General features: G+C 55.1%; 7 protein-coding genes across 7 annotated transcripts; 5 read left to right on the top strand and 2 right to left on the bottom strand.

Annotated features, from left to right (window-relative positions):
• Positions 1 to 38: 38 nt before the first annotated feature.
• Positions 39 to 1,289, top strand: CAOG_08885 (hypothetical protein; the record flags this gene model as incomplete). The annotated part of the gene is made up of 1 exon (XM_011272245.1): positions 39 to 1,289. A coding segment is annotated over one exon (1,251 nt), but the record flags the coding sequence as incomplete, so codon positions are not given.
• A 132-nt stretch (positions 1,290 to 1,421) lies between these two features.
• CAOG_05399 (oligosaccharyl transferase STT3 subunit) lies at positions 1,422 to 4,737 on the top strand. The gene is made up of 4 exons (XM_004346022.2): positions 1,422 to 1,670; positions 2,123 to 2,430; positions 2,605 to 3,902; positions 4,011 to 4,737. Exons 1-4 carry the CDS (start codon positions 1,483 to 1,485, stop codon positions 4,584 to 4,586), a joined length of 2,370 nt encoding a protein of 789 aa, XP_004346072.1. The 5' UTR covers positions 1,422 to 1,482; the 3' UTR covers positions 4,587 to 4,737.
• On the bottom strand, positions 4,666 to 7,171 carry CAOG_05400 (hypothetical protein). Its single transcript, XM_004346023.2, has 9 exons — positions 7,003 to 7,171; positions 6,789 to 6,913; positions 6,304 to 6,634; positions 6,040 to 6,201; positions 5,823 to 5,950; positions 5,563 to 5,744; positions 5,358 to 5,466; positions 5,169 to 5,264; positions 4,666 to 5,066 (listed from the first exon to the last, which is right to left on the bottom strand). Exons 1-9 carry the CDS (start codon positions 7,112 to 7,114, stop codon positions 4,872 to 4,874), a joined length of 1,440 nt encoding a protein of 479 aa, XP_004346073.1. The 5' UTR covers positions 7,115 to 7,171; the 3' UTR covers positions 4,666 to 4,871.
• A 152-nt stretch (positions 7,172 to 7,323) lies between these two features.
• On the top strand, positions 7,324 to 10,661 carry CAOG_05401 (phenylalanyl-tRNA synthetase). Its single transcript, XM_004346024.2, has 9 exons — positions 7,324 to 7,442; positions 8,039 to 8,074; positions 8,167 to 8,408; positions 8,546 to 8,812; positions 8,953 to 9,191; positions 9,303 to 9,705; positions 9,844 to 10,116; positions 10,209 to 10,305; positions 10,406 to 10,661. Exons 1-9 carry the CDS (start codon positions 7,367 to 7,369, stop codon positions 10,555 to 10,557), a joined length of 1,785 nt encoding a protein of 594 aa, XP_004346074.2. The 5' UTR covers positions 7,324 to 7,366; the 3' UTR covers positions 10,558 to 10,661.
• A 282-nt stretch (positions 10,662 to 10,943) lies between these two features.
• On the top strand, positions 10,944 to 13,855 carry CAOG_05402 (hypothetical protein). Its single transcript, XM_004346025.2, has 6 exons — positions 10,944 to 11,182; positions 11,400 to 11,602; positions 11,840 to 11,967; positions 12,081 to 12,706; positions 12,799 to 12,875; positions 13,000 to 13,855. Exons 1-6 carry the CDS (start codon positions 10,993 to 10,995, stop codon positions 13,636 to 13,638), a joined length of 1,863 nt encoding a protein of 620 aa, XP_004346075.1. The 5' UTR covers positions 10,944 to 10,992; the 3' UTR covers positions 13,639 to 13,855.
• A 124-nt stretch (positions 13,856 to 13,979) lies between these two features.
• Positions 13,980 to 17,258, bottom strand: CAOG_05403 (ABC transporter CER5; the record flags this gene model as incomplete). Its single annotated transcript, XM_004346026.1, has 2 exons — positions 13,980 to 16,909; positions 17,012 to 17,258. 2 exons carry the CDS (start codon positions 17,256 to 17,258, stop codon positions 13,980 to 13,982), a joined length of 3,177 nt encoding a protein of 1,058 aa, XP_004346076.1.
• A 1,372-nt stretch (positions 17,259 to 18,630) lies between these two features.
• CAOG_05404 (multidrug resistance protein) lies at positions 18,631 to 22,006 on the top strand. Its single transcript, XM_004346027.2, has 3 exons — positions 18,631 to 21,090; positions 21,183 to 21,469; positions 21,576 to 22,006. Exons 1-3 carry the CDS (start codon positions 18,780 to 18,782, stop codon positions 21,876 to 21,878), a joined length of 2,901 nt encoding a protein of 966 aa, XP_004346077.1. The 5' UTR covers positions 18,631 to 18,779; the 3' UTR covers positions 21,879 to 22,006.
• Positions 22,007 to 22,008: the final 2 nt, after the last annotated feature.

Genomic DNA, 22,008 nt, shown 5'->3' on the forward strand with positions numbered 1-22,008 from the left:
ACTCGTCCGCATCCAGCTACTACCCACAACACCACCAGAATGGCCTTGTCGCTGCCCCGACTGCGCCGTCGACGACGACCACTGCTGTTGGCAGTGCTGCATCGGGTGCCGGCATGGGCATCCACAACAACCCCGCTGTCATGCCGCCGCGCACTGTGCCAATGGTCAACTCGTTCGGTGAAGCCGCTCCTGCCGGTGGCGATCACTGGCCCAAGACACCCTTCATGGGCAGCAGCGACGCGTCCGTCACAACCTCGTCCATCTCGTCGACGTCCTCCTCGTCCCACCGCCGTGACCGACTCGGCCGTGACCGTGAACGCGATCACCACAGCAGCCGAGACCACCACCACCACGCTCGTGAGCGAGACCATTCGTCGAGTGGCAAGCGCCACCACCACCACTCGAGCCGACGACACTCGCACCACCGCAGCAGCAGGCGCCAGTCGGACGACAGCGACTCGGCTGGCTCGGACGAAGATGGCTCGTACGCGCGCGGCGGATTGCGCCGTGCCCGAAACCACTCGTCCGACTCTGGCAGCAGCTCTGCAGAGGACTCGGACGACACGGACGCCGAGGACGACTCGCGCCGCCACACCACGGCCGTCACGCGCGCCAACGCTCGCCATGCGCTTGCGGAGGGCTTCCTGCTCGACGACGTGACCTGCGGCCAGTGCGGCAAAATCTTCCGCCGTCCCGACCGCCTTTCGGCGCATGTCCGCACACATGCCACCATGCGCCCCTTCGTGTGCACGATGGCCGATTGCAGCAAGACCTTCCGCGAGAAGGCCGCGCTGAAGAAGCACATGATTTCCCACGGCGACATTCGTCCGTACACTTGCGAGCGTTGCGGCGCGGGCTTCAAGTTCAACCACCACCTGAAGCGCCACGACACGCGTTGCCTCCACCGGCTCAATCGCATCTGCGGCAGCAAGGCTCCGCCCACCGTGCAGCAGCGCGCGCTGGAGATGCTCAGCCAGGCTGGCTTTCGTGCCGTTGCTGGCACTGATTCCGTGAATCTGGTCATGTTCAACCCCGAGTCGATGGCGACCACCAAGCCCGAGGAAGCAATGAGTGGCACTGCGCCGAGTGTCTCGTCTCCCGAGCACGAGCACAACATGTCCGCCTCCGACGATGCCAGTGAAGCGTCCAGCAACCAGCACTCGGCCTCCTCCCTCTCTGCCACATTCGATCTCCCCACTTCCTGGAAACCCGAGGATTCGGGCGCTGCTGACGCGCACTCTCGTTATTCTCTGGTCCCTGTTGCACCATCTGCGACGCCTGTTGCTTGAAAGCGTTGCTTTGTTTCTGGTAGTCAAATCTTGTATCCAATATGTACATTGTTATTTTCTGACACTCGCGATAGAATTTAGCAAATCTTTTGAGCTGAAAATTCTGCCATTTCTGAGAATTGTCATTTCTCTTTTTTGTCGTTTTTCGTCTTTTTTTTCTTTCTCTCTTTCTCAGACTCTTTTTTCCGTTGCCATGACTGTAGTTGCCCCATCGCGAGGAGCAGCAGCAGCAGCAGCAGCACATCCATCGGCGTCTGGCAGCAATGGGACGCTCAAGCTGCTGACATTTACGATTCTGGCGCTGATCGGACTGCTTGCGTTTGCATCGCGCCTGTTTGCCGTCATCCGCTTTGAGAGCATCATCCACGAGTTTGATCCATGGTAAGCGAGAGGGCCAGGGTTAGGGAGAACCACGGTCAATGGTAGTGAGATTGAGAGAGCGAGAGAGGAGAGAGAGAGAGAGGCTGTCTTGCCTGCCGATTCCCGAGACGCAAACCCCATTCGTGATGGTGTATGGATCAGAGCAGCAGCACACACATGCAACCCTGAGACAAACAGACAGACGCTGCAGCCCAGCCCAGCCCAGCCCAGCCCAGCTCAGCTCAAAACGCTCAATAGAAGCCTGAGATCGCGCCCTTTTCCCATACACTGCCACTGCCCTGCCCGTCACTCTGCTGTTACTCCCCCCCCCGGCTTTCACTGCCACTCTGCAGCACTGCCAAAGGGAACGCGGCTGATCGTGATGATGGATCTGGACGGCTTGCTCGTGTGCAACCCCAACCAATCTCACTTCACTTCCCTCCACTCCACTCCACTCCACTTTGTCGACACAGGTTCAATTATCGCGCGACAGAGTACATGGTCACCCACAGCGTAAGCGAGTTTATCAACTGGTTTGACGAGCGCGCCTGGTTCCCGCTGGGCCGCATTGTCGGCGGCACCGTCTACCCGGGCTTGATGTTCACCTCAGGCCTCATCCACTGGGTCATGAACTCGCTCAACATTCCCATCCACATCCGCGACGTCTGCGTCTTCCTTGCCCCGCTGTTCAGCGCGCTGACCGCCTTCGCCACCTTCCTGCTCACTCGCGAACTCTGGACGGAGGGTGCTGGTTTGCTTGCTGCCGCGTTCATTGGCATCGGTATGTCTGCGCACGCGCATATGGCACTGTGTTTTGGTGTGTTTGGTGTGTTTGTGGATTTTGGAGGGGGGTGCATGTGAGGCCCTGTGATTGACTCTGGTCTTGGACGAACAACTGCACTTTTTTTTTCTCTTCCTGTCTTCTTCCCCACCTCTCCCCAAACTCTCATCACAGTCCCCGGATACATCTCGCGCTCTGTCGCCGGATCGTACGATAACGAGGGCATTGCGATCTTTGCGCTGCTCTTCACATACTACTTGTGGGTCAAGGCCATCAAGACGGGCAGCATGATGTGGGCCGTCTTTTGCGCCGTGTCGTACGGGTACATGGTGGCTGCATGGGGTGGTTATGTCTTTATCATCAACTTGATCCCGCTGCACGTCTTTGTGCTGCTGCTGATGGGCCGCTATTCGCATCGCATTTACGTGGCCTTCTCGGTCTTTTACATTATCGGCACCCTGCTTTCGATGCAGGTGCCGTTCGTCGGCTTCCAGCCAGTGCGCACCAGCGAGCACATGGCTGGTCTCGGCATCTTCCTCCTGCTCCAGGCGATGGCGCTCCTCTCCATCGTCCGCGAGCACCTTCCGGCCAACTCGGCTCGCGTCATCTTCCGCGCCGTCTTCATCTTTGGCTCGGCCGCCGTGTTTGTCGGCGTTGTGGTGCTCACCTACATGGGCTATATTGCCCCTTGGACGGGTCGGTTCTACTCGCTCTGGGATACCGGCTATGCCAAAATCCACATTCCCATTATTGCGTCCGTTTCAGAGCACCAGCCGACCACCTGGACGTCCTTCTTTTTCGACCTGCAGATTCTTGTCTGCATCTTCCCCGCTGGTCTCTGGCTGTTCTTCAGCAAGCCCACCGACGAGCGCGTCTTTATCGTGCTCTATGCCGTCACGGGTGTTTACTTTGCTGGCGTGATGGTGCGCCTGATGCTCACCCTGACCCCCGTTGTGTGCATCCTGGCCGCCGTCGCCATTTCCAACACGCTCGACACGTACTTGTTCGACTCTGGTCGCGCAGAGGACGGCTCGACCACCGCCGCATCGCCGGCCTCCACCTCTTCGTCCGCCCCGCAGGCAAAACTCGCCACGCGCCAATCCATGGTCGCACCCGCTGGGTCGGAGCTCACCCCGGACACCCGCACGCCAACCATGCCTCGCGAGGCGTCCATGCTGGTGGTTGGTGTTGTCACCGTTCTCCTCGCCCTGTTTGTCTTCCACTGCACATGGGTTACCTCGAACGCCTACTCTTCGCCCTCTGTCGTCTTGTCGACCCAGCGAGGAGACGGCTCGCGCACCATTCTCGACGACTTCCGCGAGGCCTACCACTGGCTGCGCTCCAACACGGACGACGATGCCACCATCATGTCCTGGTGGGACTACGGCTACCAGATTGCCGGCATGTCCAACCGCACCACCCTCGTCGACAACAACACCTGGAACAACTCGCACATTGCCATGGTTGGAAAGGTGGGGTTGGTTTTTTGTTTGTTTGGTTTGCCTTCCTTTTGTTTGTTTTGTTTGCTTTGCCGATTTGTTCTGACTCGACCGCTTGTTCATTTCACTCGTGTCCTGCAGGCAATGTCGTCCACAGAAGAGAAAGCCTACCCCATCATGCGCGAGCTCAGTGTCGATTACGTGCTCATCATTTTCGGCGGCGTAATTGGCTACTCGGGTGACGACATTAACAAGTTCTTGTGGATGGTGCGCATTGCGCAAGGCGAGCACCCGAATGACATTCGCGAGTCAGACTATTTCACGCAGGACGGTCAGTTCTTGGTTGACCGCAACGGCTCCCCGACGCTGCTCAACTCGCTCATGTACAAGATGTGCTACTACCGATTTGGCGAGTTCCAGTCCGAGTGGGGCAAGCCGTCAGGCTGGGACCGAACCCGAAACGCCGAAATTGGCAACAAGGACATTTCCTTCACTCACCTCGAAGAGGCATACACGACCGAACATTGGCTGGTGCGCATCTACCGCGTCAAGAAGGAGGCGAACACGCGCAACCTTGTCGCAGACGTGCCTCCGCTCGAACCTGCGCGCCACACCGACATCAAGCCCGCACGTCCAATCCGACGTGGGCGAGGCACGCAGGGATTTATCAAGAACAAGGATAAAAGCGTGCCAAAACCAAAGCCCGGCAGTCCTTAATGGTCCTGTGAATGAACGGCTTGAAGCGAGCCCTTCTCTCGTCTTCCCATCGACTTCCTTCTATTCCCTTTTTTGTTTTGTGAAATTTTCATATTGATTTGTCATCGTGGTTGCATGTGTAACTCTTCAAAGTCTACAACATTGTCGCGCATTCCAAGTTCAACGAATATTTTTAAACAACTAACTCCCCCATTGATACGCCTGCTCATCGATGGGAAATCATCGCCGCAAAAGAAAAAAAAGATGACAACAAAAACAACAACAACAAAATTTGCGCTAATTTGTTTACAACTCTGTTTTCGATGGAGTCTCCTTTTGAGTGAGACGCTGCACCAAATCGCTCAACAAACCACGCTCCGAAATGCGCAACTGGATGGCAAGCGCCTGCCGGTGTAACGAGATGCACTTGGCGTTGGTCGGGTTGGTCTTGCAGTTTTCAGCAAACGCTGCTTGGATCTGCGCGAGTGCAATGGGCTCGCTCTAAGCGTGGGTACAAACAGAAAGGTAATGGCTTATTAGCTCATTGCTGCAACCATTGGATGTCGGAAAACAAGAGACAAACAACAACAACAACGACTTTACCGCTTGCTTGGTCGGGAATCGTCCAAGTTGCTCCAACATGGCCACACGCAGGTGGTCTCGGGCGCACGTCTCTTCTTCTGGCAGGATGGTTGGTTTCTGGTTGATGTTCAGATGATGTGCCACGCAACATCAGTGCACCGAAAAACATACAACACAAAATGTTCAGACAAATCCGAGAATTCCACTCACAAAGCTTGGGGTCCACTTTGAGTTGAGCACCTGCGATCGAGCACACAGAATGCGATAGTACGTCAACGGGAGCTCAAAATCTGTAAAGGACAGAGGCAAGCTCATTCCCCTGGATTTGAACGAAAGCTTTTGGTAAGACACATTTGCAGTCACCAGCTCGCCACCAAAACAAAAAGGCCCAGCACTACTGTTTCGGGGTCCATACATTTGCATCTTGTGCTGTTTCAACACCGATAGACGCTTAGCACGATCGGGATCGTCAAGCGGAATGGGGCGACCAATCGTTGCAGCTCGCCGAGCAGAGTCATCGTTCAGAACAAACCCGTAGTCCATCAAGAGGTGGTGGTTGTCAATGGATGCGCTATCCGCATTGTACTGTGCAAGAAGCTTTGGAGGTCACACGGCAATAAACATCAGGTGTGAATAGGCATACTCGAAAGAACCACATGCTCGATTTCAACAAACCTCTTCCGACTGAGCCAGCTGGTGCCGCGTCCGGCATTCAAAATGCGTAGACTCATCGTTGGTGTAGCACTCGGCGTTCACTTTGCTGGCAATGTCAGTATTCAGGAGATCCGCGACCGGAACAAGACCTTTTGCAAAATAAAAACAAAACAACCAAAAACAAAAAACAAAGGAATGAGCACACAAGGGCTGACGGAGTACTGGTGGCGCAGCTTACAATTGGCAGTCTGCCATGCGCCCTCGCCGTCGCGGACACGGACGGCATGTGTGCGACTCCAACCGATCGCCATGCCCCACAAAAAGTCCTCGAGGGTGAATTTGGTCCAATCGCACGACTCTGCGCTCGGAAACTTGCCGAATGTGCTTTGCTGATGCCGCTCTAGCAGAAGCAAGCAAGCAAACAAACACACAAGCAAACAATGGCAAGTGAGAGAGTCGTAACATGCACCACAATAGCAAAACATCGATAAATCAAACTGACTGAACGATGCCTCAAGGACTTGAATCCGACGCTCGGAAAAGTCGCGCAAGAGAGAACCATCCAGATGCGCAAGTTGCTCGGGTGTCCACAGCATTGTCAGGTGCATTTCTTGCCGGTCTGGCAGGGTGTCGAGGAACGGCTGCCAGTTTGACTCGGCCACGCCTCCGTCCTCGACTTGCCCGCATCCGTGCAATTGATGCCACAAGAAGACGCTCATGATTTCTTGATCCGAGAGGTCGGATGCGTCAATCACTGGACCGAGATCGCTCACCATTGCGTGTTCAATGTTGATGAGTGCTGTGAGCGGGATTCTCGCAAAGACCGTCTTTGGCTGTCACAACAAAAGCAAAGGGGCCAATGGATGAGTGAACGGCAAATGATTCTTGCACACACACTGTCAATGTGGTGTAAATCACAACACGAATGTCTGAGAACTTGAGTTATCTCGATTTGGTTGTGGTTGTGTTTTTATTACAGTAGCTTACAGGAATGGCTTGTTTGGCAACGAGACCCCTGCCGCGGTCGCCATCGCTGCGCAGTTCGACGAGGCTTGTGTCGAGGCGTCCACCGAGTCGACCGAGCCACACGTCGATGGCAGCCAGCGGGTTGACTTGCAATGCCAAAAGTCAGCACGTCAACGTTCAGTTCAACTGCCCCCCTCCGCTGCACTTTCATCACATTTTGCGAGGGGTCTGTTACCCTGATTGTCACTGTCGTCTGCAGTCGCTGCTGTCGTGGCTAGAAGCAGCACTAGCGCGAGCACTGGCAGCAATCCGAGTCTCAATCTCAATCGTCCTTGCTGGATTGCCATTCTGGCGTCCGTCTCTGCGAGTTGAACGTTCTGATTTCCAATAATAAACAAAAAAAGAAAGAATGAATGAATGAGTGAGGGAGCAGAGTGGGTGACTTGAATGCAATCTGAGCGGCTCAATGCAAAAGCCAAAGCCAAACCACCTGAGATTGAGCCTTTCATCGCCCATCCATCCATCCATCCAATTTCAACCATCAAAATCTTCATCACTCTTATTTGTTCTTTTTTTTAACAACAGCACTCACTTCACTCATGCCGACCATCAGTGTGAATCGCTCTGCGCTGTTCGCTGCCATTGGCAAGACGTACACGGACACTGAGTTTGACGGTAACACACAGCGAGCATATCTCCCCCCCCTCCAACTCTCTGGCCTGAACGTGCTTCTCTCGTGGTAGTGGTAGTGGAGTGGTAGTGGAGTGGTAGTGGATTGGAGTGGGGATGAAGGGGGGCGGCCGTTCTTCCGCGTGTGTGTGTGTTCCACGATCCACCTCACTGTCGCTGTCTCTCTCTCTCTCTCTCTCGATCACCGTCGCGTCGGGTGCTTGATACCTTCATGTGTGCGTGTGTGTCTATCTGTGTCTGTCTGTCTGTCTGTCTGCCTGTCTGTCTGTGAACAAAAAAAGAGAAAAGAAGAAAAAAAAAAGAAAAGAAAAAGAGAGATCTTTCGCTTCACTGCTTCACCGCTTCCAATGCAGAGAACAGCGAGAGAACAGCGAGACACATTGACAAGCCAGAGACATTGACAAGCGAGATGCAGCACAAGATGAGGTTGCTGGTCTGTTGGTTCTTCTTGTTCACTGCTGTGCACTCACTCTGCACTCTGCGCGTTGATGCAATCGTGTCTCATTCACTCACTCCACTTGTGACTTGGTCCTGATGCTTGCTCATTCTCACTTTGCGGTTTGTTGTTTGTTGATGGATAGAACTCTGCTTTGAGTTTGGCATCGAGCTCGACGAAGGTACGCAATCAATCAATGACGAATGCAATGCAATGCGATTCAATGCCAATGCATTCTCTCTCACTCTCTCACTCAACTTGCTTGCTCCGTAGTCACCACTGAGGTCAAGGTCGACGCCAAGGCAAAGGGCCAGGGCGACAAGTCCGTCAAAAACCCAGGCGCAAACGCCAAGGACGAGGAGGTCGTCTACCGCGTCGAAATCCCCGCAAACCGCTACGACCTGCTGTGCCTCGAAGGTCTCGGCCGTGCCCTGCGTGTCTTTGTCCAGCAGACTGCCCCGCCAAAGTACACGCTCTCTGGCAAGCCCGTCCACCGCCTCGTCGTCCACAAGGAGGTAGGCTGTTCTTGTGCTCTTCTCGCTCGTTGTCCGCGTTTTGTTTGTTGTCTCGCTCCGTATTCTCATCCTTACTCGACACACTCCGCTTGCACTTGCCCAACCCATTCCGTTCGTGCCTTTTCCCCCGGATGTAGGTTGCAGAGGTCCGCCCGTTCGTTGTCGCCGCCGTCCTGCGCGACATCACGTTCGATGCTGCCATGTACCAGCGCTTCATCGAGCTCCAGGACAAGCTACACCAGAACATTTGCCGCAAGCGAACACTTGTCGCCATCGGCACACATGATCTCGACACAATCCAGGGACCGTTCGCCTACAAGGCCCTCAAGCCCGAAGAGATCTCCTTTGTCCCGCTCAACCAAACCGAGAAGCACACTGGCGCAAGTATGATGAAGCTCTACGAGGTGCGTACGAGTTGGCAGCTCTTGCAATTGAAGCTTTTCCCCAAACCTGTTTTCTGACTTTGATGGAAACGCCTGCTCCATTTGCTCGCTTTTTTTTTTCGCTGATTTGTTTTCTTTTCTTCTTTCTTCTTGTTCTGCAGGACTCTCACTTGCGCGAGTTCTTGCCAATCATCCGCGATAAGCCACGCTACCCTGTCATCTACGACGCCAAGAATGTTGTGCTTTCCGTGCCCCCAATCATCAACGGCGACCACTCCAAGATCAGCCTCAACACGCGCAATGTCTTTATCGAGTGCACTGCCACCGATCGCACCAAGGCATTGATTGTGCTTGAAATCATGGTGACCATGTTCTCCCAACATTGCGCCAAGCCCTTCGTGTAAGCAGCATGGCGTTTTCTGTTTTCTGTTGTTATTCTTGAGGTTGAGCGTTTTGGTTTATCATTGCGAGCCGACTCACTTTTTCATTGTTTTTTCTCGCGTCGCGGCAGCATCGAGCCTGTCGAAATTGTGCACGCTGATGGCACCTCCGAGATCACCCCCAAGCTCGCATACCGCACGGAAACCGTCGAGGTCGAGTGGATTACAAAGCGCGTCGGCATCAAGCAAACACCCGAGCAGGTTGCCAAGTTGCTCAGCCGCATGTGTCTCCCAGCGACTGTCTCGGCTGACGGAAAGTCTGTCGTTGTTGATATTCCCCCGACCCGCTCGGACGTCATCCACGCCTGCGACATTATGGAAGATGTGGCGGTCGGCTACGGCTTCAACAACCTCGAGTGGACTGTCCCTGCAACCAGCACTGTCGCTCACCAGCTCCCCGTCAACAAGCTCACTGATCTTTTGCGCCTCGAGATGGCCATGGCTGGCTTTACCGAGGTTTTGACCTTCTCGCTGGTGCGTATTCGGAGCCTGGTTGCGCGTGTTGTCTGGGTTTTCACATTGCGGACAGTATTCCGTGTGCTCACTCTTTCTTTTTTTTTTTCTTCCTGGATGATTATTGTCTTGTGATTCAACCATCCATCTTCGGTCTAGTGCTCGCATGCCGAGAACTTTTCAAACATGCGCCACCAAGACGATAACTCTGCCGTCGTGCTGGCCAATCCCCAGTCGGTCGAGTTCCAAGTGTGCCGCACCAGCTTGATGCCCGGCTTGCTCAAGACGCTCCATTCAAACCTGAACGTGCCGCTGCCGATGCGCGTGTTTGAGATTTCGGACGTTGTTCTCAAGGACACCGCCTCCGATACGGGCGCTCGCAACGAAAGGCGGCTGGCCGTGCTTTACTCGAACATTGCCTCTCAGTTCGAGGTATGAAAGCGCACGCACAGCTTGAGAAGCTAGAGGTTGTCTCGAATACGTGTGCTGACTGCTTTTTTTGTTTGCCCACCCCCCCGTGTCAGATTGTCCACGGTGTTCTTGATCGTGTCATGACCGTGCTCGAGGTGCCGTTCAACGTTGCTGGCGGTGACAAGGGCTACAGTCTGCAGTCTTCCGCTGGTACGCAGGAAGGATTTTTTTGAAATTGTTGCAGCTTGAATTTCGATGCTGACTTGCGCTCCCCACCTCTCCGTTTTGACATTTCCTCTTTTGCTCGTAGACTCGATGTACTTCCCTGGCCAGGCTGCCGATATTTTCGCTAACGGCCGCAAGATTGGCTCGATCGGCGTGCTCCATCCTGAGGTGCTTTCGGCCTTTGCGCTCCCCAACCCCGTCTCGTGCCTTGAGATTACCATCGAGCCCTTCCTGTAGATGCGCCCAAACAAGCGGGTGTCTGTTTTTGGAGCGTTCCCTTTCCGCCTTTGCCTGCCCTGTTGTACTTGCTTTGTTGCGATTATTACAACGTTTTACTTTGATTTCTTTTTCTTTGTTGTCGACGTCGTCCATTCAACTCTACCACTTCCCTTGCATCTTGCCAGTTGTCTGCTTCCACTTGATGAGCACGAAAGCTGACCGCGGATTCACGAGAGTTGAGGCGAAAATCAGCGATGATTACTGAAAATCCCCTCCAGCGTTGACAGTAGACCATCCTCAACCTGGTGAGTACAATACTGGGACGTGCAAAATGGATTCAGGCTTCCGCACGACCGGACCTGGTGAAGCAAAAGTAGCGCCTCATTCAAAGCGGTTCCAAATCATTCCTTTTTTTTTTTTGGTTTTTCCTTTCGTTCTTTGCTTCTTCGAATCATGGGCAGCGCATTCTCCACAGGCCGCGGGTCGGACGCTGGGGACGCCGAGCACTCTGCCGACATTGCCATGCACTCGCGCGACACTGGGGCAGGAGCGACCTCCCCAGCGGGCGGCGACGCGGCGGCCGTGCTGGGCGACGACGGCGGTCGGCAGCGTGCGGTTGCGTATCGCTACCCTCCGTCCAACGGTAGGGTTGGCGCGCTTCGGGATGGGGGTGTGGGGGGGGGGAGGTTTGAGCGAGGAATGAACACAGGCTTTGTGGTTGTGACAGTGAGACAAGGCACTACTGGATATTGTGATCTAGAAGCTGATGATGATGACCTTACTCACCAAGTTTATGACCCCCCGTTTCTCCTGCTCCCCTTTCTTTGTGTGTGATTTCGCTGATTCGCTGTTTTCAAAAGGCATGTACTTTGGGTCGCAGTTCTCGATGGGCGGACAGCGGTTTGCGGCGCTCGAGCCCGAGGCGTACCTGTTTGGCAACCTCAACGACCTCAACTTTCTCACAACCAGCCACCTCGGCGCGCTCTACCACCAGCCGCCAGTCAACATGCGCCACACGACCACCATCCGCAGCCACGTCAACCTCCGCAAGGACTCGCTCAAGGTACAGCGCATCCACACCTTGCTGCAATTTGACTTTTACTGTTGCACATTTACACCAAAAACGACCAGATTTTCCCACGGATTGTTTGCGTCCTGTCAACTCTGTGCACTCTGAATATCACAACCATACCTCGCTCAAACAACTCACACACACACACACACACACCCAAAAGAATAACTCACACAAAAATTATACCTCGGTTGGCTCACCTCATGTTGATCGATACTTTGCCTGCAGCTCGTCAAAACGCCGGACGCACAGCCGGGCCGCTACAGCATCGAGTTCATGTTCGACTCGGACTCGGACTGCTTTGTGACCATCCACCTGTTTGCCAAGGAATTCTGCGACGCAAAGGGCGTTGTCACGTACGGAATGGCTGCGAATTTTTTTACTTTTTTTTTTTGGTCGTGTTGCTTGGTTTTTCTTTGACTCGACACAACCTCATCAAACTCACTGCGCTTGGCTGGCTCATCCACAGATTCAAGTCAGCCTCGCCGGAACACACGTCTCCTTCATTCTTCTACCCCAAGGGCCTCGACCAGCAGTTTCAGCATTCAGAGTTTGTGATTGATCTGGCCAGTGCCAACCCCGACTTCCTCTCCCTGAGCGAAGACTATTCCCGCTACCCGCTTGTCGTGCAGCTCGAGGTTCCCAGCCCGCCAGCCACCTTGCCACAAAGCCCCGACAGTGCCCGCGACGCATCGACCTCTGCGTCCGCCTCAGCCAGCCAACCCTCCTCCAGCCACGCATCACCCAGCGAGATTCAACGCACCAGCAAAACGCAGTCGCAGGCGACCATTGCCTCGTTTGACGTTGCGGCGGACGCGACCAACTTTTCCATCAAGCCGCTCAAGCAGAAGGTCGTTGTCGATGGCATTGCCTACATGATGCAAGAAGTGTATGGTATTGAGCAAAAAACGAGCAATCAACCTTCAGCTTCGGCGACCAACGAGGAGAGCGCGCTCAGCGGCAACACCGAGTGCGTCGTGTGCATGGCTGACTCGCGCGACACTGTTGTTCTCCCGTGTCGTCACTTGTGTCTCTGCAACCCTTGTGCCGAAGTCCTGCGCTATCAATCGAACAAGTGCCCGATTTGCCGAGCTCGTACGTTCCTGGAATGGTGTGATGCATCTTGAAGCACAATTCATGGCTGACGTCTTTGTTTCCGTGTCGTTCTGTGTGTGTGTGAACGACAGCGTTCCACTCGCTTTTGCAGATTCGCGTCGCTCAGCTGGTGCCGAATCAACGCCGCGAAGGTGAAGAAGAAACCGAGGTGAGTGAGCTTGCACACGTCGATTTTTTTGCGGTTTGAGGTTGAGTTATCTCTGTTTTGGTTTTAACTTTTTCACTCTGTTTTGATGATTGTTTGTTTGTTGGTTTATTCATTGCAACAAAAGGACATGGAGCTGGTCTCTGGTGTGCGGTTACGCTCAGTTCCGATTGTGGAAGCGCTGGAAGCGTCGACCAGCGGCATGATGATTGACGGCGGTGTCCGCCCTGGTATTTCAGCCAACTCCATCCCTGCTGCTACTAGCGATTCGACTGCCGCTCCTGCTGCCGCTCCTCCCGTTGTCCCGACCGCCGCCGCCGCTGCTGCTGCTGCCGTTGCTGCCACTACTACCTCTACTCCCGCTCTTCCCTCACCCAGTGCTGCTAGCAAGTTGCCGGAAACACCACCTCCCACTGCTGCTGTCGTCGCAAATGAAGCAGAGCCGGCAGTGCTCATTGTCAGGGTCGACGATTCCAAGAAAGCCACCGAAACCCCCAACTCGCAGCTCGCTTCGCGCGAGAGCCTCGACTCGGTTGTCGGCGAGTTGACTGTTACCGTGGGAAATGACAGTGAGGCTTCGTTCAGCCACCCACTACAATCCAGTCAGCAGCAGCACGCAGATATGCCACCGACACCGCAAACTGCTGCTGCGAGTGCCGAGGACGCAGAGGGCTCGGGCAGCCGAATTCTTGCTTTTGCCTCAAATGCCATGAATCGCTTCAGCCGGCTCTTCCAAGGCGACGACCACCAAGAGACGTTTGTCTAATATCTCGTTGGTTTTTCGTGCCTTCGCGGTCTCTTTGCCTGATTTAGCGTTTCGGTTTGTTTGTCCCCTACCATTCTGCCTTGTTATTGTTAGTTTGACCTTGTTTTGTTTTTGCTTCTTGTGGTTTTTTTCTCTCTCTTTGCTTCCTTTTGCTGCTCAAACTTTATCGTGCCTGCTTGTCCGTTGTTGAAAGAATAATTTGCACAGTTCCTCTACGTTTTGATTGTATTTGCTTGTATTGTTACAAAGAGCGGCAACGATATACTGTACGCAGCTCGAACGGTCATATGAAACCACATCAATCGGACGACAAAAAAACAAACCAACAAAGCACCTTCCGCTCACTGCTGCTTGCGACGATTCCAAAACACCAGCAGCAGATAGGCGATGAGCCGGAAGCCAACTCCAAGCACACAGAGCATGCCGAGATCGAACGGAACATTGTCCACACGGTATCCGAGGAAATCCAGGGAACGCAACACGGGGGCGCGGAAGATGGACTCTTCGTCCGTGTAGGCCTTGGCCTCGGAAATGTAGAGTGCCTCCGCAGCATATCGGGGGAAGGACACGTCCCAGATGATGCGCGCGACGCTGTACGAGTCACGAATCTGCGCCAGTCGGGGAGACAAGCCCGAGCACACGGAGAAGGCAAAGACCGCGACCGTGCCAACAACCATGGAGGACTCGCGAGAAACAATAATCGAGATAATGTAGCCGAGCCCAAATGCGGCGAACTGCGTCATGAAAATAATGACGAGCAAATCACCAAAGCTCGTGATGGGTCGCAGCATGGGCGACAGCACCGAAGCAAACGCAAACGACGCGGCAAACATCCAGGGCAGTTCGGCGAGATACTTTGCGACCGTGTATGCCGCTCGGTTGGTGCCCCAGCTGGCTTCACGCCAGCAGACGGCACGCTCGTCGCCGAAATTGAACACGGCGATAATGATGGACGAGCTGCCGAGGGCGACAGACAAGAAGAAGGATGACGAGAACAAACCCAGGTTGAAGATTGGGAATGCGCGGCAATAGTGCTGGATGGCGGGAGGGCAAAACTCAGAGACAAAGTCGGGCAGGGGCGGAAGGTACAAGCGTGTGCCCTGCATAAAGCCAGCGCCCAAAGCCGCGGCGGAGAGAATGTGAATGCCAACAAACAAGATGGTTCCGGCTGGTGTTCGGAAACGCTGAAGCAGAGCTCGACCGAAAAAGACCCAGAACTGCGTGAGGGCCGAAGGGGAAACGCGCTTTTCAGGCATGCTCTTCTGGCTTGTCGCTTGAGACGCGTGGTTTTGGGTTGGCGCAGGGACAAGGGCATTGCTGCTTGGGGTGCTGGTGGTGGTGGTGGTGCTGGTGGTGGTGGCGGAAGGAGTTGCATCGCTCGGCACAACAGACAATCCAGCAGCACTTGCATTTCGATGCATCTCGACCACAAGCGTGTCCACCTGGTCCAAGGCCGCATCGGTCGAGGCAATCTCCAGCTGGTGCTGGGCAGAGTCGGCCAGGTTTGCCGACAGCCGCTCGAGCATGCCGCCGTTCTGCTTCCACAGTTCGGCCATGTGAGTTGGGTGGAAGGCGGGGTCGCCCTGGCGCGGAATCTTGCCAGCGAGCACGTCCAAGTAAAAGTCGGCGGGATTGCCCGTGGCCGGGACTGGGAAGCCGATCGAGCCAAAGTAGCCGGCAATCTCGGACGTGGGTCCGTTGTAGGCAGTAAATCCGCCCTTGCTCAGCATCAGCAGATCATCAAAGAGAGCAAAGACCTCGAAACGAGGCTGGTGGATGACGGCAACCACCGTGCGGCCGGCGTTGGCAATGGCCTTCAAGCACTTGACGACTTCCCAAGCGCTGGTCGCGTCCAGGCCGGTGGTGGGCTCGTCCAACACGAGCAGCGACGGGTTGGCAACCAGTTCCATGGCAATGTTGACACGCTTGCGCTGACCACCCGACACTCCGCGCTTGACTTCATCGCCGATGCGCGAGTTGCGGACCTCGGCGAGGCCCAAAATGCTAATGACGGCGTCAATGTGTTGGTTGATTTGCGCGTTCGTCCATTCGCGCGGCAGACGAAGGCGGGCCGAGTGGGTGAGAATCTCGCCCACCGTGAGCATGGTCAGCATGACGTCCTCCTGAGGTGTGTAGCCGGTAATGTTGCGGTAGCGCGAAGGCTCGGCCTCGACGCCGTTGATGCAGACCTGGCCACCAGCGCGCTTGATTTTGCCCATGACTGCATTGATGAGGGTGGACTTGCCCGCGCCCGAGCCTCCCATGATGGCCGTGACGCGATTGGCCCGGAAGGCGCCAGAGACGTTGTTCATGATTGTCTTGCCGGCAGTGACTGCTTGGTCTGTCTGGCGGATTTGCTGCATCAGCTTGCTCAATCTGGAGCCGGCAGAGGCCTTGCGGATGACGACCTTGATGTCGGAGAAGGTAATGTCCATGCGCGAAGGGAGCGGAGCAAGGACGAGCGCACCGCGGCGGTCTTTGCTGGTCGAGTGGAGGTCGCGAGCATACTGGCGGTAGCGCCGGCGCTCGAGCGCGCGCAGGATAAAGTGCAACGCAACAAACACGGGAGTCAGAATGCCCAGCACCAGCAGGCCAATCACAGGAATGTGATTTTTGGCGCCCTTCGGGCACTGATCGAGCGGGCCGCACTTGATGGGCGAGACGATGGCCTCGGGGCAAAAGTAACCCGCCGGGCACTCTTGGGGTGGCTGCATCGGGTCGGGACAAAAGTGGCCGGACGGGCAAAAGACGATCGAGGAGATGTGGCCATCGTATGTCTGGCAGCTGAGGCCCGGTTTGCAGATGGCGGTGCTGCCGACATGCTGGACGACAGAAGGGTTGGGTGTGCAGTTGGTGTGGCTGAAAACGACAGGCGGCTTGCTCCACGCAGGATACGACGAAATCAGGTTGACTGGATCGGAGGTGGTGTAGACGTGCGAAACAGAGTTGTACTCGATGCTCCACAAATCGACAGAGTAGGGCTGGTTGAGCGAGCCTGCCAGCCCGTCGACCATCTGGGCGGCGAACGGCCCCGTCGGGTTGCACATGACATCAAACAGCGAGATGAAACCGTCTGGACTGGCTGACGTGTTTGTGGATGAGGCGTAGCAGACACCGTTGAGGCAGTTCTGGCAGTACGGCAGATCGGGCGTCGTGGTGCAGCTGGCCTCGATTGCGTTCAAGCACAGGTCGAGCGTTGCCTGACCTGCGGCGGGGATGGCCGCGAGCGCGGATCCAGTCTGCGGTGCGCACAACGGTGCGTTGACTGGATCTGAGCAGTCCGTCTTTGCGACAAAGCAGGGCCACCGCTGGAGCACGACGGTGATCTGGCCAATGGCGAGCGCCGTGTCTGGGTCTGCGAGTTCCTCTGCACACTCGCGCGCATTGGTGCTCGTGTGGACTGCCTGGTACGCCGTGAAGAGCTGGTCAAAGTCTGTCTGGCAACGGGAGCACGCGCAGTACGGCCCTGGAGCGAGCGGCGCGCACAGTGCAGCGCTGCCTGTCGCCGATGCATTTGCTGCGGTTGCGAGGCAGTCCCTTGCAGCGAGGTTGGCGAGGTTGAGGTTGTCGAGCAGCGTTGTGTTGCACGGAGGGGCAGCCGCGTTCGCACCGTTGAGCATCGAGAGCGACAAGAGTACCGCAAGCCCCAGCAGCACGCCTGCGCCTGTTCCTGTGCTTCGTCTTGATCCTGTTCCTGTTCCTGGTCCTATGCTTGATCCTGTTCCTATGCTTGTTCCTGTTCCTGTTCCTATGCTTGTTCCTGCGCTTCGTCGTGATCGCGGATGTTCATCGTTCGACATGTTTTTGTGGCTTTTGTTTTGTTTTTGTTTTGTTTGTTGTTGTTTTTTGATTGAAAATCGGAATGGGATTTTTTTTTTTTTTTTTTTGATTTTTGTGATTTTTGTTCTCTTGTTGCGATGCAGAATTGAAAGCAGAAAGAAGAGAAAGAAAGAACAGCCGAAGAAGAAGAAACAGAAGGATGAGACAGAGAAGAGATGAAGAGATGAAGAAGAAGAAGAGAAGATGAAGAGAAGAGATGAAGAAGATTTGAACTGAACTGAACTGACTGAACAATCACACCACACAACAAGAAAAAAGACTGACCACGTCGACAAGCTCAAAAATAAGTACACAAAAGCATCAAACAAAAGCTCAAAGTGAGCATAGAAAGTGGTGGTGCTTTGGAGGGGAAATTGAACAGCAAGACACGAGTAGCAAAGTGGAAGAAGGGAAGAGTTGAAGAGTTGAAGAGTTGAAGAGGGAAGAGGGAAAAATCGGCGGTTTGTCTTTTTCGCATTGACTGAACCCGCCGCCGCTCTCGTCCTTGTTCTCACTCGCTCAATTCCACCACTCTTGAAGTGTTTACTTTGAATGACATCTCGAAGGCGCCGACCATTTGGCATCCACTCTCTTCTCTCTCTCTCTCTGTCTCTTTCTCTCTCTATCTCTGGCTCAACTCTCCAACAATGCCAGCCGCAGGGCGCTATTTTCATCGCTTGCGGAACGTTCGCTCAAACTGCCGGCGGAACATTGCGCTCGTTTCGTCCGCCCGCTGCTTTTTTCCCCCCGCGCACGAGCCGGTTTTTGCGGAATTCGACCACGTCGGCAGTCCTCACAAGCAACAACGGAAAGCAAAACGCCTGATGCCTCGGCTGTTGTTCATTCCAACCATTCTGCATTTGCGCTGTGTTTTGAACCTGAAACTCCTTGTTTTCCCTCTCGTTCCACTTTGTCCACTTCCTTCCGCCTCCCATTTGCTTGACTCGGTCATCATTCTCTTTTTGATGATGATGATGATGATGATGTTGCATTCGCTCCCCAAAATCAGCTCGTTTTGTGGTTTTTTTAGTCTTCATTTTGTATTCTGATTCAGATTGTTAGTATTGTTGTTACTTTGTAGTGTTGTTTTCATTTCTTCACCGCAAAGCCAAACAACAGTCGTTTCCAGCCCTTCTTTACTCACTCACTCACTCACTCCAACTCTTGAATCAGACTCTCTCAGATAACCCCCCTCCCCTCGTTTTGTGACAGAGCCAATCGCCAGTAGTTGCTGTCTCGCCCAAATTCGTAGTCAAAACAAACAAAAACCTGAAGTCGAGATACACGGCCTGCCCCTGCCCCTGCCTGAAAACTGACACGACATGATGGCATCACCACGCACGACGCTGATGATGCTCGTCGCTGCGGTGACCGCGGCGATGCTGACGACCACGGCGATGGGCGACCCGGTCTGCCCGCCGCTCGACCCAAACCTCTTCTACTCGTGGAGCGGCTACGTGACGAGTCCCCCGACAGGCACCGTCTGCAGACCAGCAGTGCTCCCGACGAACGAGGTCTGCAGAATGTGCCAGCAGGTCCAGGTCCCCGTCGCGTTCTGCCCGCCTGGCTACACGCCTGCGCGCGACGAGCGCTACCCAAGCTGCCTGCTCTGCCCAGCTGGCTACTACTGCAAGGCAACCGGTGACACGTACCCGGTCGTATGCCCAAGTGGCCACTATTGCCCGGCAGGATCCACGTACGCTCGCGCGTGCTACTCGACCTCCGTCTGCCCCGAAGGATCGGAAAAGCAGGCCTTTTTGGGCGGATTTCTCGGGATGGCGCTCGTTCTCATCGTGCTCGCCGTCATCATGCACTGGCTCAACGCGCGGCAGCGAAAGCGCGCAGTCAAGTCGCTGCCAGTCACGTCGACCGCCACCATGCTGCCCAGACTCGGCAGCACCACGGCTCAGACCAATCCTGCTCTTGCTCTTGTCCAGTCTCGCGCTCCGCCTTCTGCTCCCAACTCGAACAGCACTGTTCGCGAAACCGACGACCTCGCGCTCGCAGCCGTCACGGACGAGCTCGCGAAAGGCGCCATCGGCATGACCGTCTTCAACGCGAAAGCCGATGATGCCGAGCGTCAATCCATCGATGCCGATGCAGCGGACGCTGGACGAGACTCGTACTCTGTTGCCGTCCGTCCCTCCAGAACGCGCACCATCACCGCCACGACCACCGGCTCCGAGCAGCAGCAACAGCAGCAGCAACAACGACAGCCGGCGTTCGCTTCGGCCGCCAAGATCGACATTCGCTTTGACAAGCTTGGCTTGACCATCCGCCGAAAGTCTGGCATCATTCGACGCAAAGTCACCGAGCAAGTCATTCTGCGCGAGGTCTCTGGCGAGTTCCTGCATGGTCGACTCACCGCCATCATGGGTCCTTCCGGTGCGGGAAAGACCAGCTTGCTGAACGTTCTGTGCGGCAAGGCCAAGCGAACCTCTGGCCACCTGTACATTAACGGACAGAAAGGCGAGATTGAGCAGTACAAGAAGGTCATGGGCTTTGTTCCTCAGGACGACATTATGCTGCGCGAGCTCACTGTCGAAGAGCTGCTCACCCACAGCGCGCGCGTTCGTTTGCCCGCCGAGCTCTCCCGCGCCGAGATTGCCCGTCGCGTGGACGGTGTCATTGCTACTCTCGGCTTGACAGAGGTCCGTCAATCGCGCATTGGCGACGAGCTACGCCGCGGCGTCTCTGGCGGTCAGCGCAAGCGCGTGAACATTGGCATGGAGCTTGTCGCCGAAACGGCGTGCATCTTCCTTGACGAGCCCACCTCCGGCTTGGACAGCTCGAGCGCCGAGGAGGTGACCTCTGCACTCCAGACAATTGCGGCCTCTGGCATCAACGTCATTGCCGTCATCCACCAGCCCCGCGTCGAAATTTTCAACATGTTCCACTCAATCATGCTCTTGGCGAAGGGAGGCATGGTGGCCTACCACGGCCCGACTGCCGGCGCGCTCGGCTACTTCCACGAAATTGGCTTTGCGGCCGTTGGCAACACGTCCGCGCCAGACTATCTGATGGATGTCTTGTCGGGCCATGTTTCCCGCCGTGCCGTTGGAGGAGCAACAACGACTGCTGATGACCAGCAGCTGTCTGTCGCTCCAGAGGACCTGCACAAGGAATGGCAAAAGCGCGAGCCTGAAGTTACAGCCCCGGTGCTGTCCGAGCGGTCGAGCTCCTTTTCGCGAGTTCGGTCTCTCTCCAAGCTGCTCAAATGGAACGAGCCCATCCACCGCACGACGGCCGCCTTCCCAACGCAGCTCGTTCTTTTTGCCTACCGGTCCATCCTCCAGACCCGGCATGCCGTTGGACGGTTCCTGCTGGACAACTTCCTCTTTGCCTTCACTGGCGTCTACATTGGTCTCAGCTTTTTGGATCCCAAGTACGTGCTGCCCATCCCCACGGCGGTCAGCAACTATTGTCCCAACACCCTGTCCCAGCTCGTGAATGGTTTGGTGTCTGCAACCCCGCAAGGCGGGGAGAACTTTCGCAACTGGTGCTCCAACTGCTCGCCCTCCGAAGAAAACATTGGTCTCATGGGCATTTACATGTGCATGGGCATCGGTGTCATGGCCACAGCAGTGAGCGTGCGCACGTTTGGTGATGAGCGGATTGTGTACTGGCGCGATGGTGAGTGTCGCTTGTGATTTGCTTTTCGTGGGAATCCCATTGAAGCTCATTGTTTTTTTGGTTTTTGGGTTTTGTTTTTTGTTGCTTGTCAGCTTCGTCCGGTATCAACACATTGGCCTACTTTATTGGCAAGTGTGTCGTGGACTTTGCCAAGTTTCTGTTCTTCACCTGGAGCTTTTTGGCGACCTTCATGCTGGTTGCGGCGCCTTTCGGATCCTTCAACGGCTACTTCCAAGTTGTCCTGGCTGTGATTTGGTGCATGTCGTCGCTTGGATACATAACATCGATAGTCCTTTCGCGGCAAAACTCTGGTTTCACGGCTGTCATGCTGGGCATCATTTGGTCTCTGACAACCGGCTTTGTCTTTTCCACAGAAAAGGTATGCTAGGTTTTGTTTCTTGCTGGCCTTTTTGCTTCCATGATGGTGGTCGCTGATGAGTTTTCCATTGTTCTGTTGCTTTTTTTTTCTTTTTTTTTTGCGTCAGCTTGGATTCTTTGGCATCATTTCCTTCCCTCGCTGGTTTGGCGAAGCCGTGTTTGCGGTGGAAACGGCTGACATATCCTCTGGACCACACTCTGTCATTAACACGGTGGTGCTTGCCGGCGGCCAGGCATTCCCCGTGCAGCAGGCGTACGGCTCTGGTCTTGAGCAGTTTGCCGATCTCCGATATGGCTACACGCTTGGCCGCCTGTCCACCAATGTCCTCATGATGTTTGTCCTTGGAGCTGCGCTTCGTGTCATTGCCTATGCTCTGCTGCGGTTGACCAACCGTCGCAAGCAGCGTTGAGTTTGTTTAGTTGGTTTGCGTTTTGTTTTATTTTCCCCCCGAGTCGTTTAGGTTTTGCTATTGTACGCTGTGTGCAAAAACGCCAGTCTGCAGTAGCCATTGTGTTTATTATATGCGTTCCAAAGTTCAG

The sequence above is a fragment of the Capsaspora owczarzaki genome (assembly GCF_000151315.2).
Source record: "Capsaspora owczarzaki ATCC 30864 unplaced genomic scaffold supercont2.9, whole genome shotgun sequence".
NCBI lineage: Eukaryota > Filasterea > Ministeriida > Capsasporidae > Capsaspora > Capsaspora owczarzaki.